This window comes from Dermacentor albipictus, chromosome 7 (genome assembly GCF_038994185.2).
Source record: "Dermacentor albipictus isolate Rhodes 1998 colony chromosome 7, USDA_Dalb.pri_finalv2, whole genome shotgun sequence".
Lineage (NCBI taxonomy): Eukaryota > Metazoa > Arthropoda > Arachnida > Ixodida > Ixodidae > Dermacentor > Dermacentor albipictus.
In genome coordinates, this window is record NC_091827.1 from 49,764,180 (window position 1) to 49,781,190 (window position 17,011).

Sequence of the window (17,011 nt, forward strand, 5' to 3'; positions counted from 1 at the left end):
GCATAGTGGCTTTGGTGTGGCGCTGCTAGGCGCGAGATCGTGGGTTCGAATCCCGGCCACGGCGTCCGCATTTCGATAGAGGCGAATTGCAAAAACATCACTGTGCTTAACTCAAGGTGCACATTGAGGAACCTCAGGTGATAAAAATTATTCCGTAATCCCCTCCCCTACGCCGTACCTTTTAATAAGATCGTGGTTTCCGCACGTGAAAACCAATAATATATATTTTTAAGGCATTTCCATGCACACCTCATGTAGGCTTAGCAGCTATGGCATGGATTTACAAAGCATGAGATTGCGGGATCAAATTCCGGCGATGGCGATCGCATTTCGATAGGGGCGAAATGCAAAAACACCCGCGAACTTGAAACACCCCATGTGGTTTTAATTATTCCGGAGTTCCCTATTGGGCAGCGTGCCTTATAATCAGATCGTGGCTTAGGTCCGCATTACCTCAAAATTCACTTCACGTTCACTGTCTCAACTTGATGAATATTTGTTAAAAACTATCCTCGTTTCACATAGTTGCCGTGACGTATATCTATATTTTGTCACGGTGGTACAATTGCTCGGGACCTTTTGAGAATTTTGTTCGAACCGGGAAAGTGTCTAAAGTGCATTGGGCAGTTCAAGCAAGTCTACATCATCATAAAAAAAGAGCAATGGTGGACGAGCAACAACCTGCCCCCCCCCCCCCCCCCAAAAAAAAGGAAAGAAATAGAAAAATTGCACCATTAAATAGAGCGTAGTCAGAGCATGCAAGAGGCTTATGTAAAAGAACTCACCACTCATGGATGACATCTCTGAAATAAAAATAAAAACTCAAATAAATAAAAATAAATAAATAATAAAAAATAAGATAAAACGCTACGAACACGCCCAATCACTACTGATTGCAATGATTGAGCATGTCGAAGTGGCCACATTCAAACGCGCCAAGCGTCTCAAGGCCGGCGATAAATTTATAAGGGCGTTTCACATTGCCATCCGACGCATGCCTCTATGGCTTGATGGTTTGAATATGAGGCTTCTTTGCTAGAGCACCTGTGTCGAATTCTGCCTTCGGAAAATATTAATAATATATAAGGATATAATAATTAAGCCGTACATACTCTAAGATGACGAGTTTACAAAGTCACAAAGCCGTTTCAAGCCAGTATGACAAAGTTGAGGCATATCCAGGTACTTCCCATAGTTCCCATGAACGCACTACTGCTGCCATTGCAGCTCCCGTCGAGAGTAGCGCCAGAGATCCCTCTAGCAATTATTTAGTGAGAAGCCGTGCTTGCTGTGGTGCGAAGTAAAACAAAAACATGCAGACATTCAGTTTGTGTTTCATTATTTCTCTTAGCTTTAATTTGTCTATTGAAGGAATATACTACAACCCCCCACCCCCTTAACAGGTGCCACCTTGAATAATTCTTGAAGTCACGTGTCACCACAAGCGACGTCACAGATCCAACACGTCTAACGTAGGCGCACTAGCACGTGTATGTCATCCTCCAGCTTGGATCGCGACGACCGTGAGGAGAGGGGACAACTGTGTTCGGTTTGAAATGTCAGATCTTGCCACGGCGCGTAGCGATGTAATAATTTGCAGACACGATCGTCATCGCGCAGTGTATGCTCTGCGCTTGTCAGCTCAAATTGGCCAGACCTGGTGAGGAACCCCTTAAGAGACCATTTTGGGATGGTGTATGGGGGCTCAGGCAACCGAAACGTAAGCACCTTGCGCGAAGCTTCGGGCTCCAAGCGAGCCTCCGGGCTTGCAAACAAACAAAACAAAGTTTATGGTGTCGATGTCATGCCAATCGATGTGATTGGTCGACGTCGCCCAAAGGCGCTTTAGTGGGGAACGCTGATGGCGGACTGTCAAAGCGGCTCACTCTCCGTTGAACAGTCAGTGCGGAAACCATCGTGGTCGCTTAGCGAATTCGGCGCTGCGTTGCTCAGCACGAGAGTGCCGGTGCAAATGCCGGTCGGTGCGGCCGCCTTTCGATGCGGGCGTATGATGTCAAAAACCTCCATGTACCGCGTATTGTGTGCACGCTAACATTGCCCAGGCGGTCGAAATCGATCCAGGGTCGCGCACTAACGGCATACCTCATATTTACAACTTGTTTTTGGCACATAAACCCCGGCATTCTTTTTTTAACAGTTACTAAGGAAAAGCAGTGGCTACGCCCTGGCAGCTGGTCAGTAGCACTTACGAATGATCAGTTGAGAATTCGCCCACGGATTGGCAAATCTTTTCGGATTCGCTTATAGCAATGACAGTGATAATTCACCCTACTTACCTGACTGGGGCGCTTCGGACATCATTGATTCCTCTGGAACATAGAACAGGGGAAAGGTCACACAACTTGCCTGAAATATCCGCCAAAATAAGTAACAGTATCATTATGATTTATAAACCTAATTTGAAGGTGAAACAGGCGACACGATTCTTGGAATAAAATGTGCCCCACGGTACGCGCCGCAGACATTAACCAATCACGACATATTGCTTGGAGAAGAAATGGCACACCGGTCACTTTCTTGTATCCGAGTTGACGAGAAAGAACTACTACTGCTGTTTTCATCTTTCTTTGAGCCTACAGCATGTGTCACCAAGCAGGCTTGTGTATAGGGTTGGTATATATATATATATATATATATATATATATATATATATATATATATATATATATATATATATATATACGAGAAGAAAGGGGGTTAACCGAGGGTCCCGATTTTAATAGTAATATCATATGAAGCCAACAAACAATGACACCAAGGATAACATAGGGGAAATTACTTGTGTTTTAATAAATGAAATAAAGAAACGGAGAATTATTGGAAATTAAAGTGGATGAAAAAACAACTTGCCGCAGGTGGGAACCGAACCCACAGCCTTCGCATTTCGCGTGCGATGCTCTACCAATTGAGTTACCGCGGCGCTGTTTTCCCATCCACTTTCTTGGGTATTTATGTGTCCTAGTAGAACCCTGGGAGTGTCCGGCTACGTTGATGCCTTCAGGTAGCATATGTGGGTTTATTGACCAGTTGCCTTCACCCATAAAGATCACGTTCTCGTGACGCCTGCGGCAAAAACGACGTCCCACGTCCGCCGCCAAGGTCTGCGTGTGGTGGCGCTGGCTAACACTCCTAGGGTTCTACTAGGACACATAAATACCCAAGAAAGTGGATGGGAAAACAGCGCCGCGGTAGCTCAATTGGTAGAGCATCGTACGCGAAATGCGAAGGCTGTGGGTTCGGTCCCCACCTGCGGCAAGTTGGTTTTTCATCCACTTTAATTTCCATTATTTCTTCGTTTCTTTATTTCATTTATTAAAACACAAGTAATTTCCCCTATGTTATCCTTGGCGTCATTGTTTGTTGGCTTCCTATGATATATATATATATATATATATATATATATATATATATATATATATATATATATATATATATATATATATATATATATATATATATATATATATATATATATATATATATATATATATACGTAGATATGTATAGGTATATATGCAACTTGTGCAGCATAACGCGATGAGGTAGGCATTACGTGCACAAGGAATCAAATTGAATTACCGTGAAATTAACACAGTTGCAGTATACAACCTGCTGGCTATAAGCATTAGAGCTTACATTGCAATTTGTGAACTCTTGGTTCTAAAGGCCCACAGAAGTGGAGCAAAATTTGAAAGTAAGACAAGTGAGATAAGTGCCGTCAATCATGCGGTCAAAATGATCAGTTCTCCCACATTTTGTTTTTTGTTTTGCAAACGGCACTTTTCTGCATTAAAGCACGAAAACGAACAGTAAGTTCAATGTATTTCGTCGCATATTTTGGCAGCGCCTATCTCGAAACAGGTGTCATCATGAGAATTTGTTCCAGGTGTCTATGCCTTGTGAACTCACCTCCTATACATGAACTGCAACGCTAGCCTAAAACAATTAGGTGAAAAGTTCATTAGCAAAATTTTGTTGTCTAGCCGTAGATGAATTTCGGATTGTGCAAGGAATGTCCACCTCATCGATTAATCCAGCTTATCGAGTATATTTTTGCTGTATATCAGAAACAATGGTCAAATATTGTTACTTCCCTCGAAAAAGGAAAAGCTTGGCATATGATTTCCAAGGTGCAAAACAAAACATTCAGCTGCCAATAACCCCTTATATCTCTCTGTCATGGGAGTTTTTTTTTTTCTGCAATCTAGTAAGGTTCCGCACTAAACGGACTAGTCAAAGCCATCACATTACAGGATATGCTTGCGCCACTACAAAGACCCTTGTTTGAGAGAAATTGAGGCGAAAAAAAAGCTCTGTGGATAGCTTACTACGGTATATGTTTAGATTACCCTGTCATGTTCATTACATAAAGCAAAACATATTTGATCTTGGCTTCTAGCGCGAAATAAAACACGGACACAGAAAGGAACAGACAGGACGAGCGCTAACTCTCAACTAAATTCAATAAAAATTTAGCTGAGAGTTAGCGCTCGTCCTGTCTGCTCCTTTCTGTGTCCGTGTTTTATTTCGCGCTAGAAGCCAAGATCATGTTACCGTACCAACTCGCCCAACTGTCTGTCCTTTTGCAAAACATATTTTGCCTCGTCCTCGCAGTTTGTGAGGTCGGTAATTCAGAGCCGACAACTCATTGTGCCACTGCAGATATGCCACACTGAGTATGTCACCAAATAGACAACTTGGTCGACAGAGTACGCGGAACATGGCATCTGACACGGGCTGTTTGCCCATTCTTGGTGAATGAGCCAGGATGGCTATCTGACGCTACGCATGCGTCCGAAAGTACAAACAGAAGAGGTAAAGAAATAAATACGTCTCAATTAGAAAATTGAGGAAGTCGGGTACGGAGAAGGTAGGAATTTTCTTCAATGCGTTACATCTGTGGCCTGGCGTTACGTTTGAATAAGCACTGCGACCCGCCGTGGTTGCTCAGTGGCTATGGTGTTGGGCTGCTGAGCACGAGGTCGCGGGATCGAATCCCGGCCACGGCGGCCGCATTTCGATGGGGGCGAAATGCGAAAACACCCGTGTGCTTAGATTTAGGTGCACGTTAAAGAACCCCAGGTGGTCAAAATTTCCGGAGTCCTCCACTACGGCGTGCCTCATAATCAGAAAGTGGTTTTGGCACGTAAAACCCCAAATATTATTATTATTAATAAGCACTGCGCTGCTTTTGCACCGATTACGTTCACTTTGCACAGATTTATATTCGAGTAGCGTCATTTGGCACACTTCCGACATTAGCGTTACGTTTGCACAAGATTTGCTTTCACATTCCCACAAGCACCTCAGAGACTTCGTGTAGCACCGGTTCCCACATAAGCACAGGATCCACCGCTTTTTTTTTTCTTTTTGAAGTGAAGGCATCGGTTTCAGCGAAAAATACGCCAAGGCTGCTGCTACCTAAAACAACACTGGGAGTGTCTATTGCGCCTGTAGCCTAGCAGGGCTAGGCAGGTACTGGAAAAGCTGGTCCCTAGTATCCCTAGTTCGAACTGCATGACCCGCTTTCTCTTTAGTACTAGTTGATTCCGATGGATCATTTACGGTTCAAAAAACGATGCAGTCAGTTCGGTCCGCTGAAGCTCCTGACTGATTTCGGCATTGTGCCTTTTCCTTGCTCTCACAGAAAGCTGGAGGGCTGTAGGCAGACCTCACGGCGTCCACAGTTCATGGTTAGCCTAGACAGGTCTATACGCGCTACTTTCCAGGGGACTGTAAGCTCACTATCAGCAGCAGTTGTGGTGAGGGAAGCGTGAAGACAAAAGTGGTGGTCTCTTACCCATGGCGAATTGCGGGGAACGCCGAGTTCTGCTGGAAGCTGCTGCTCGGCGACCGTTGGGGAGCACGCGCTGGCGAGGCTTGCTCAATATCACGTCCTCTTCCTTCCTCAGTAGCAGCCAGGCACGAGAAGCTGGCTATCACCGAAGAATTGTCAAATTCCTGTTTCTCGCAGGTATTTCTCATTGAAAACAAAACGAATTCGCAAGTTCTCAGTTGGAAAGCGGCGGCTATCGCATCGAAATTTGTGTAAATACAAACTCACCGTCTTTAGCTCATTTGTGAGAGCATCTGCCAGGAGTATTTAGCTAATGCTAAATATGAAACTCTCTTAATTAGGGTAACGTTTAGTATGACATTTAATGTAATAACTGTCCACTTCCTTGAACAATGTGTATCAAACTGTATAAATATGCCACCTGCCATATGCGACGTTCAAAAATTGTATTGGGATAGAAAAATAAGAAAGAAGAGACAGCAACTGGTACATACCTAAACGAAGTGTATTGTGAGCAACTATGAGTCGGGCCCAAAAGGAACTCTCGTGTCACTTCCGGAATACCTTCTTTCCCCACTGTAAACACATTTCGGCTTTTTTTCGTTACGGTGGCAGAAATGATTCACCCGTTCTCTTTCTAATTATTTGTCCATTTTAAATGTTGATAATACTTGCGATTGAATTACTGGAAACATGGTCGTTTCATACTGTTTACACTACAAACCTGGGCCAGTCCCCACTTTTGGGTGCGTCATATTCAAAATGCAACATTGAGAACCGAATGCAGTTCACATTAGCGTGGTGCTAGTGTAAGTTGTAAAGAAAAAGTAAAGCCAGTTCTTCGAAGTGAAAGCTGTCAATGTAGCGAAGCTGGTGGTCGTAAGGTAAGCCCTTTTGTGATATATCTATATTTATTGTAATGGTAACGAAAAACGCCACAAGTGAAAGAAGAGGAAGAGAGTGGCAAGCAGAAGGATATAAACGTTGGTCAGGAGCTCCGGGACCTGCCCCGTGCGTGACAACGGACAACGGACGGCGAAGGCTCGAATTAGAACAGCTCCATTTTTAGAAATAACAGCCCGTCACTAACAGCAGTCTTTCGCGACAATGCCAAGTGACCCTCTCAAGCTTCCGTTGCAGAGTTCCCGCCGAAACTTCTGCCATCATAGATATGGTTGGTCCATAAGTAACCACTGCTCTTCTTGCATTGAACTGGAAACTACGGACCATTTCATTATTTCTTACCGTCGTTTGTCCTCCTTCCGCAGAATGTTCCTCGTATTTACAACTAGTAAGCTAGGATAAGCGCTTACTGCACCAAAATTTTGTTCCATTGTTGCTTGTCAATTAAGCGTAACCAATGAGTCAATAATTATTGGTTTAAACAAGTTCATTGAAGCGTCAGGAAGGCTTCGCTGCTTGGTAGGCGAGTGTGGTACACTTTATTTTCATTTTATCTTAACTTCCTTTATAGACACTCTAGAAATTTCTACCAACATTTAGTTGGTTATTCGTCTTGAATGGTTGCCTTCAGCCCTTTTTCTTTTCTTGTAGATGCAATTTTCAATCAACTTAGTGTGGCCAATCCCCACTGTGGGTACGCGCCATGTGTTGAGGCAGCAAAAATTTGAACTGCCTCCTAGTAGAAGAAGGAGAAGCAGTCCACCCGTGTGGGCGCGTCGTGCTGATCAACGGGTGTAACGCGAAGTATAGTGCCTAGAATATACTGGCTAGTGTGCCGTCCGCGGCCTCTCGGGTGGCACCAAATGCAATGAATGCCGGCGGCTGCCACTAGGGGCGCTGCAGTGCAGGTGGGTGCCGCGGCACCATCCAATCTTCGTAGCCCGCCATGTTTCCACAGCATCGGCAAGCGGGCTGCTGCGCTTTTTGTTTTTATTAAGCTGTAGCAGCAGCACAGTTCGAATGTGGCCAGCTGATTTATAAATCAGGGTTTGTTTTGATTACAACAGGCTTCTCTAGCGCTTGTCGCTTGCGTGAAAAGCGTGTGCTAGCTCAGCTCGGCTTCGAGCGGGAACCTGATGTGTTTCTATGCTGGCGAAGAGAAAACGTAATTTCTAAGGCAAATGCCTTGATCTCCATGTTCCAAGGCCTTGTTGCGGGATACAGAACATATCACACGATCCAAGGAAGGCCAGAAACGAACCAAAGCATGTCCAGCCGTGTATAGGAGATGCTAAATGATTAGCAAATTTATATATTCATTATAGTGATTAGAATAAGGAGGATAAGGCTGAATTAGAGGGATTAAGGTGTAATAATTAAGGAGGATTAGAGTGAGTTAGAGTAGGCGTCACAAGGCGTTCGCCTTCGTGTCTCTTCGGCGATAGCTAAGGACACTCGTTTTTTACTCTAGCCATGATGGCAGCGTAATTTTTTTAAGGGTAAGTTTTAGGTTACATTTTTCATTCTAATAAAGTAAAGGAATTCTAAGGTTACGTTACTGTTTTATTGAAGTTATATTAATGCATAACCACTGAAAACTGCTGTAACAGATCATCTTTTGAAATGACTTGAATTTCGTTGTACTTTCTTTTTATTTTATTTGCTTCTATTTCTGCCTATTACCTTATTGTTGTCCTCATAGGTTTCAATGTTTTTGATTGTTTGTAAATCATGTACCCTTCTCCTAATAATGCCCATTGGGCCATGAGCATAGGACAATAAGGAAAAAAATTTGCTTGTAAAATGGACTGCATGCGGTGTTCTGTGTACTATACATTTTTTAATACCTGGTACACACGTGCAGATTTCTTTTTTATGTCTGATATAAGTGAACGAAAATGGGAAACAGATCTTTAATTTAAGCGTAACAAATATTTTATTCTCGCGTAACAACAGTGAAACGTGGGCATATAAGATAGGCCTAGATGAGATAATACATGAAGAAGATAGATCTAGTGGCAGTGACGCAGTTTAAAGAGATTCTGTCGTTGCCTTTGCGCTTCGCTCTCTGTGTTGATGCCTTTTTAAAAAAACGAAATCTCAAGAAAACAGAAATTCACAAGTGTTGTCAAAGCTCGTTTTCCATGGTCTGGGCAACCTAGTTGGGGAAAGGCCAGTCGCAACGTGCAGGAAGGCCATGGTTACCGTGGTGACGGACTTGCAAGAAGCATGCAGAAGGTATATGAACGGAAGGATTGGAAAGGCAGCAGTTCAGGTCTTGAACAACACCAAGATAGAAGCAGCACAAATCCTCTAGATGCCGGTACACGAGTCTCTCGCGGGGAACTAGGCGGCGCACGCCGCGGCTCGAGATCATGCATGCCGAGCCATCTCCGACGCGTAGAGAACACGGACCAACGACTGTGACGAAGATTATGAACGGATATCCAAGAAGTACTCGGATATCTTGGCGCACTACAGGAAGCAGAGGCGTCGCTGCCCGCCCGCGCATAAGACGATGAGTAGGAACCAAGCGGTAACCTGGAGAAGACTACAGGCTGGAACCTACCCTCACGGAACACTGCTGCACGCCATTTATCCGGGCACCTACAGGCGAGCCTGAAAGTTCTGCACGCCGGACACGCCCAACAACTTGCGCCATATGGTGCTTGGGTGCAGGAATAATCGAGAAGCACCACCATCATCATCACCACCAGGCGATAACATGCAGAAGGAGGCGGATTCAGAAGAAGAGTTGGAAGACCTGTGGGAGGCTCTGCTGGTGACGCAAGACCCTGACAGCCAACTGCGGTTGGTGAACAGCGTTCAGGCGGCGGCAGCGAGCCATGGCTACCTGGACTTAGGAGGCCACCGACCTTCGGGCTCAAGAAGCCTAGTCTCACAATAAAGTTTATTGCTCTCTCTCTCTCTCCACTATTATTTGATAAGGAATTACCAAAATAAATATTGAATTTTCGTGCGGCGTATGATGCTAACATCATACGCAGCACGAAAATACGACTAGCATGAACATTTCTTTATTGCGTTCAATACAATATGCGAATCCAAAGCTAGTGGGATATCTTTTGGGAACTCTTATAATCTGTGGCGGCTCTTTACATTAAACATTTTATTCCTAAATCAAAAAAGAAAGCAGAGAAACAGAGAAACAGTTCATTCAGAACGAAGAATCCCTAGAATAAGTAAGGCATATTCCCAAAAGTCGAGACCAGAAATATGGATTACGCTACGTGAAATAAAAAAAAAGAACCTAATTCTCTTGTTCCGGAAGCGGGGCATAAATTCTATAGCATAGCACTACAATTGTTTCTCTCTGAAGCACCTACCAAGTACTGGGATATGTTAACCCATCAACTAAATCTTATTTTTCAAATAATGAAAAGTTGAGGAGGGGCGCACAGGAGCTTTCAACATATTTTTCTTTTCAGTATACACTCATGACGGCGCAACAGTACCGACATCGCCTGTTTTTCCTGGCCGTGCTTCCTACACCTTTTTCGTCCTTCCTACAACTTTTTCGAGCATTAATGTTAAGAAAAAGTCGGTACAGACGGCATTCCCATTGAGTTTTTATGCCGCAACGCCGACTGGATAGCTAAATACTTACCAATCGTCTTTCAATCATCTATTAGCAAAAGTACCAATCCTAGAACTTGGAAACAGGTCAGAATTGTATTTATTCGTAGAGCTGGCATCACGACAGACGTATGCAACTGCAGGCCGTTTTTCTTCGGAGCACCTGCTCTAGGTTGCTGGAGCATGCTATTAGTAAACACCTTTCAAATTATCTCAAAACATATCAGCTATTGTCCTAACTCAACATGGATTCCGCAAGTGCCTGTCTAGCATAACGCAACTTGTTGACATTAGTCCATAGCCTCTGCGAAACAATCAAGCCCCGTGGACAGGTCGATTCTTTTTTTCTTTAGATTTTTTCCAAAGCATTCGCGAATGTCTCCCACCTAAGACTCTTGATGAAAATTGATGCTTTCTTGAGCAATTCTAATATAACTGATTGGTTCAAATATGATCTTCTGTCTCGACAACACGTAGGTGGCTGTACATTGAGTTACCTATAGTTAGCGTCAGGGTTACTTCAGGGCAGTGTACTAAGGCCCCTCCCATGGCTAATATTTATTATTGATCTTGCAAATTGCATAACTGTTACACTGGGATTATGCGCGGATGACTGTGCATTATGCAGTAGGATAACGTAACTAGACAATCAACTGGGATTGCAGGCTAATGTACAAAAAATTACGGAGTGGTGTGGCCAATGGCAGATGATGCTGCAACCAGATCAATCTGTCTATATCCATAACGAGAAAAAGGAATAACTCATGCTAACAGCTATGACATTGGTAACATTAAACTAACAAAGGTAACTAAACATGAATGCTGAGGTGCATTATTTACCGAAGACCCCAGGTAGAATGAAACACACATAAATGGCTTGCCATAGAGCCATCAGAGTTCTATGAAGTCCCAGATGTAACTTGCGCAGTGGAGCTCCTGAAATGATGAACTTGGCAGATGCCTTGGCCGCCGGCAACCTAGTGCATGCTCAGGCCGTTCCCAGTTCCCTCTTCCCCCACTTTCCGCATCATGCTTTTCCTGCAGCCTCCTCCTTCACTCTCCTCCTCGCGCGCCATTCTTTCATCTACCGCTGCGCTCTGTGTTCGCGTTCATCTCTCGCCTGCGCTCGCTCGCTCGGTTACGAGGTACAACGCCGCCGACGCACGCCGACGCTGAACGCAGCAACGGGCACGCAAGAGATGCGCTCTAAAACGATAGATGAAATGCAGGCAGATTAACCAGGGCAGAGCCCGGTTAGCTACCCTGCACTGAGGAAAGGGGAAATGGGGAGAGGAATATTAAGAGAGATGTGCGACTTACTCGTTCGACCTGTGTCAAGTACCCTAAGAGATCTCGCGGGTTGTTCGTCCATGCCCTACCTTTAGGGTACTTGACGTGCGTCAAGTATAATAAATGCGCCAAGTACCCTAAGAATGTTAATCCCATAAAGCACTGCTGAGGTTGTTAACAGGAATTACGAAGTCACGGAGAAGGTAAGCAAATTGAGAAACCGTTCCGAACATGGGCAGTTTATTTTGCCACGCGCAAGAACGTCCCCAGCGTCGTATTTCGTGGAGCCACCGGCCATGAGTGCAGGGGTTTCTTTCGGAACGGAGCACCTGGCCAGTCCACGTCATTCAAACGGAGGTCATGCCCGCTTGAGGCGTGGTTTAGTGGTATACACCTTGTCCCTGATCTTCTTGGTGCGGGCGAAGGCGCCCTCTTTGCACACGTTATTGAAGTCGTCCAACTCGACGTGATACGCCATTATACCTGTTGGTTGCTTCGGTAGATACCGGGCCATACGCTCCGTTATCTGCGCTTCGAGAATGCAATTGCGTGGATTAAAGGCAGGTTGGAGTCACCGTAAAAAAATTCACCGCTGTCGAAGGCTAAGAATGGAAAACGTTAGGGCACGCCGTTGAAAAAGCACGTCGTGATACTTTGAACATTGCGAGTACCGTATTCTTCGCGAACGCACGAGTGGCGACTGTTGTGTTCTTCGTCGTCATGGCCACAGTCGTTGCTGTTCTTGTTTATGTTATAGGGCTTACATCAATCATGAGGTATTGTACAAGAATGTGATTGAATATACCACGTGATGTTCGCCGAATAAATGTACAGTAGTGATAGGAAATGTGGCAAGATGGTGAAATTGCGTGTTAAAGTGAGACGAACGGCAACAGTAAGAGCGATTAATCAGTAGCTGAAAAGCGCGCAAAAAATAAAAAAAAACAATAGATGCAAATTTAACAGAGCTATTCACTATGCCAAGCGCCATCTATCTAGTTACAGTGATGCGCCATCTCATATATTTATTTATCCTTTTTACTAGATTTCTTTTTGCCCTACTTTAACGTCCGTCATATTCCCACTGTCATTGTCACGCCGGAAATAAATGTTGGGAAGCTTTCTTTTCCCCGGTAATAGGCATAATAAGCTCGGCGAGTAAAATGAAACCTGCAAGCTAAACAGTGACCAACTCTCAATCTGCATGCTAAACGGTGGCCACACGTCAGCTGGACGGCGTTTTTGACCTCCTCATCTCGTGTACATTTGTTTACTAAATGCTCGCTCTGAAAAGCCAAAAAGAAATCTTTTTCATTTTCTGCGTTTGCTTTTCTACGTTTGCCAGTTTAATTTGGCCCTCAAAGGGAACGATTGCAGCCAGCCAAGAAATTGTCTGCGAACGGTATTGACTGTTTAGCATATAAAAGACCAATAGTTCTTAGTTGATCTAATTTTCTGAGAACACACTGCTGTTTTATATACAATTCAATTAAATTATATTTCTAAGATAGATAACCATGTAAGTGGCTAAAAAAAGATGACCAACGCTTCCCCTACCAGGAAATGGGGGTAAACGAAGCTTCTCCTGCGTGCACCTCACCTTCGTAATGGTTAAGTAGCGCACATGTAACAGTCCGGATTGGTTTGGCCTCCCGCTACTTCAGCTCGGGGATTTCTCGTTGCTGTCGGATTGACTGGACTCGGGTGGCTCTAACGGCTGGATAGGCGCGCCTACGGCGAGACGTTTCACGGGTGCGTTCTTACTGCCGCTCGTCGAAGGCTGCCAGTTCCTCGGGGGAACGCACAACGCGTGGCCATCCCATCCATTTTCCGAGAATGAACTGGGCGGTAACTATGCCGGTGGGGGCAGCGCGCGTGAAACAATTTCTTGCCCTTTCCCTCTGAGGCGGAAGTGAAACGGCTCTGATTGGTTACGCGCGGGGCGTGAACGTGCTGCTACGCAGCTGGAGTCCTTGCTAATCACTCACGCTTTGGCGCCGCCGCAGGTGTGAACTCATCAAGCTGCCTTTTCCCGCAGCTACTTTGCTCTCGAAGCAACTTAGTGTTTTGCGTGACGACATGCCACCGAAACATGTGAGCCAATACGAGCTTCCCTTGAAAAACAATTGTCGGAAGCGGCATGGGTGGCATCTCGCGGGTTGTCGCGGAACACCTTTGCCCTAAATATATGCTAGACGAAGTGAAGGGAAGGCAGCCGCTGAGAAGACACCGTGATGCTTGCGAAACTAATATTTCCACTCGTTCTTGAAAAAAAGGAAAACATGAGCATGCAGTCTCGCGATTTAGTAATACCATTTCTTCAGTGAATTAAAGCAATCCAGCCAAAGCAAGGATTGCCATACGATGGGAAAAAATTAGAAACGCCGCACACTCATGCGACCTTGCAGGATGACTAGACAATTCCTAGCGAAACTGCTTCTTTTCATAAATAGTAATAATAGTTTCAATCGCCAGTAATTAGATGACATACATGCAAATGCTGCCTGTTTTTGATTTATGTCCGTTTGAAACCTTGGCTGCATTTAAAGCTTTTGAGCAATCGCCAAGCATCTTTTCGGAAAAGTAGTAGTTCATTCACAAACTTTATTTTGACAGAACAATGGCTGTAACTTAACCCATTCCCTCCCCGTATATATTTTGCTATATTGCGTATTGGTGGCGTTAATAGTTCTTCCAGTGCAGTGTGATAAATACTGCGTCATTCTTAAGACAAACCATCATCGCTGCGGATCGTTTGCACACGTGAATTACTACAAAGGTGCTATTACTCCACATATGCTGAACTTAGCCTACACGTCGCCCATAATCTGCTCCTAATTTTAAGCAAATGTAAACGAGGGGCCTTCTTCACTTCTCCGATGATACCGGGCAAACCTACTACGAGCACCGTATAACGCATAAAAAAGAGAGAAAAGAAGAGGGTTCAGCAATTACTTGCAACGCTTCCAATTTGGCAAGGCAAAATTTAAGTTTCGCCCCAGAAGGAACTTAACATGACCTGTCAACCCGAGAATTGTAAACTTGGTGTAACGTATCTCGGGACACTGGCAAGCATTCTGAAAATGTCTCTATCACACTTTCAAACACCAGGAAAATAATTATTTCGAAGGCTGCAGGTAATCCACACGCATCTAACATCGCACATAACTGATATAAGGTATGCAGAAAAACGAACTCTTAAGACTGTTTCTCATGTTAAGGCTTATCTCGTCCCACAACGATAATCGTCAGCTGTCTTGCCCGCATTCCCTTCCTTCACGGCTGTACAGTCGTTACTTCCAGGTGACGGATGGCATGCTACATATACACGTGATATGTCATTTTCGACAGAAGAGTAGCGAGACCAGAGTTTTCAGGAAAAACAACACAAAATACGGCAAATCAGTTCTGCGGAATCGTGCACTGCGGATGATTTATCATGAAAGGGAAAAATTGTCATCCACCCGTACGTAGCACAAAGCTGCAAAGGAAACCCATACGGGTTTCTCAGAAAGAAAGCTTCGCAGTTGAAGAAAAATTTGTCGTGGTTCGGGTGTCCGTGACTTCTCTTTGAAAAGGAACACAAGCCAGGCATATGACGATTGTTGTGGGAGAACATAAGCCCGAAAGGGTGCAAACGTTTTAACAGTGCATATTCAACAGTCCGCTTCTTTCGTTCGTCGTGATGCCACGTGCAAATTCCACCACGATGTCGCATCGAGATCATGAAAGTGATACATGTCGGGAAAAGTGATCTCAGCAAGAAAATATCGGCTAGAAACGCAGGGTGAAGAAAAGCACGCTTGCGACTTTCGTAGGGCAGGGCAAGATGATTCAGCCTACGCAACCAGGAATATGTTGACAGCCAAAAGAGACGTAGGCGGACTTCAGTGAACCCACTGGTCGAAGAGGCGTTGCAGCAAAAGATTCGAAAGGCGAGGTAGCCGTTTAATTCGTTCTTTTGGTCGTCGCCTATACCTTTCAAGTAATTCGGATGAAAATGATGATACCTTTCAAGTAATTCGGTGAATTCTTGAGGCTCTGGCAAGGAAGTTAAAGGGAGTCATAAAACTATGTACTGTCCTTCGTTGAGCTGGTCAGCATGACACAATACGCAGAGTGGTTCGCAAAAGTAACACAAAAATATTCGCAGTCACTGTAACATACGCCAAAAAGAGTAAAGGCGAAAGCCTGGGCGATCAAGAGACATTCAGTAAATTACTTGATATTGTCATTCAAATGCGTTGTTACTTGGTACTTCTTCTCTCCAAGCAAAAGTCATAGGTTCAAGTGCCTTATTGACGCTTCCTTAATTAGCTATGTCTTAATTTATTTCGCCCTAATTAACACCAAAGTCGTGAGTTCGACTCCCAGGAAAGGTCGAGGGTGCGACTGCCACCATAGGTCCTGAATTCGAGTGCCTCATTAGGACTATATTATTTAGGGCGGCCTAATTAACCTCGCATTAACGCGAAAGGTAATGGGTTTGAATTTCACGTGGACTTTGAGCCAGCTGTGGAACACGATGACGACGAATGTGCAAGCAGTGGAACGAGCAGTTGCACGAGCAAGTGTCTGCGCAAGGCGAGCTCGCATCAAATTCTGTACCGCACGACGCACTTTCCAGATCATCAGGAGTATGGCCCATTTAACGCTTTCGCCTTGCGTCATTCTAGTAAGCCAAAATTTCTCGCAAGATGTCACACCCAAGACTCACCTTGGTTTCGCAATCCTGGGTAGTGTCGAAGATCGCGAGGAAGTGGTTAGCAACGTCTGCCGAGTAGCTTGAGCCGGTGTCGACGTGGTCGCGCTTTGGAGGTCCCATCAAACACGCCTGGATGATAAGTGCAACCAAATAATTATTAATAAAAAGAAAATGACACTTTGAGTGCGCATCACACAAAAGAGATGTAATTACGAAGCAGGCCGTAGTGGAGGACCTGGAAATAATTTTGATGACTTGCAGACCTTTAACGTGCTTTTTATTATAAGTGCACAAATCTTTTAATGGGATTATCAATACTGATAAACATCACCTAGTTCCTAGTATAATTGCTTGAGAGAACATAACCTTATCACGTGAACTGGAGCCACTGGTTGTTCTTGGTGTAAAGCATAGTTTCTCACTATATTACCTAGAGGGAAATCTGGCGCTGCTGCGCTGTGATTTGCATGAGAATGCCGGTATATTGTGGATTCGCATTGGCATCATTCTCAGAAAGCCAGGCAAGCACCGTTCCGTGTGCCATAATGAATAATTTTCCACTAAAGCAGCATGTAAAAGGCTGTTTAAGCTTTTTGTTACGCAATAACATCTTTTGTTTAACTAGGGGAGCAAGTTATTGCATGCAAAATTATATGATAGGTAAAAAGTATTAGCAGGCCGCTGAAGTTCCAGGACAG

The 17,011-nt window shown here is 44.5% G+C and overlaps 1 protein-coding gene and 1 long non-coding RNA gene across 3 annotated transcripts in view; both read right to left on the bottom strand.

Moving 5' to 3' along the window:
• Nucleotides 1-5,934, bottom strand: part of LOC135910114 (uncharacterized) — a 28,097-nt gene extending 22,163 nt beyond the window's left edge. The window contains exons 1-3 of the long non-coding RNA XR_011507148.1: nucleotides 5,822-5,934; nucleotides 2,298-2,330; nucleotides 786-803 (exon numbers count right to left, since the gene is read on the bottom strand). This is a non-coding gene — a long non-coding RNA (uncharacterized lncRNA). The remainder of the gene's footprint in view (nucleotides 1-785; nucleotides 804-2,297; nucleotides 2,331-5,821) is intronic.
• A 5,891-nt stretch (nucleotides 5,935-11,825) lies between these two features.
• LOC135910113 (uncharacterized) overlaps nucleotides 11,826-17,011 on the bottom strand; it is a 59,687-nt gene continuing 54,501 nt past the window's right edge. Inside the window, exons 9-10 of one of the 2 annotated variants that reach the window (XM_065442150.2) lie at nucleotides 16,326-16,442; nucleotides 11,826-12,134 (exon numbers count right to left, since the gene is read on the bottom strand). In XM_065442150.2, the coding sequence (XP_065298222.2) occupies nucleotides 11,967-12,134; nucleotides 16,326-16,442 (285 nt within the window). In that variant the 3' untranslated portion in view covers nucleotides 11,826-11,966. Of the gene's footprint in view, nucleotides 12,140-16,325; nucleotides 16,443-17,011 lie in introns of both variants that reach the window. The other variant, XM_065442151.2, reaches the window with a different exon arrangement.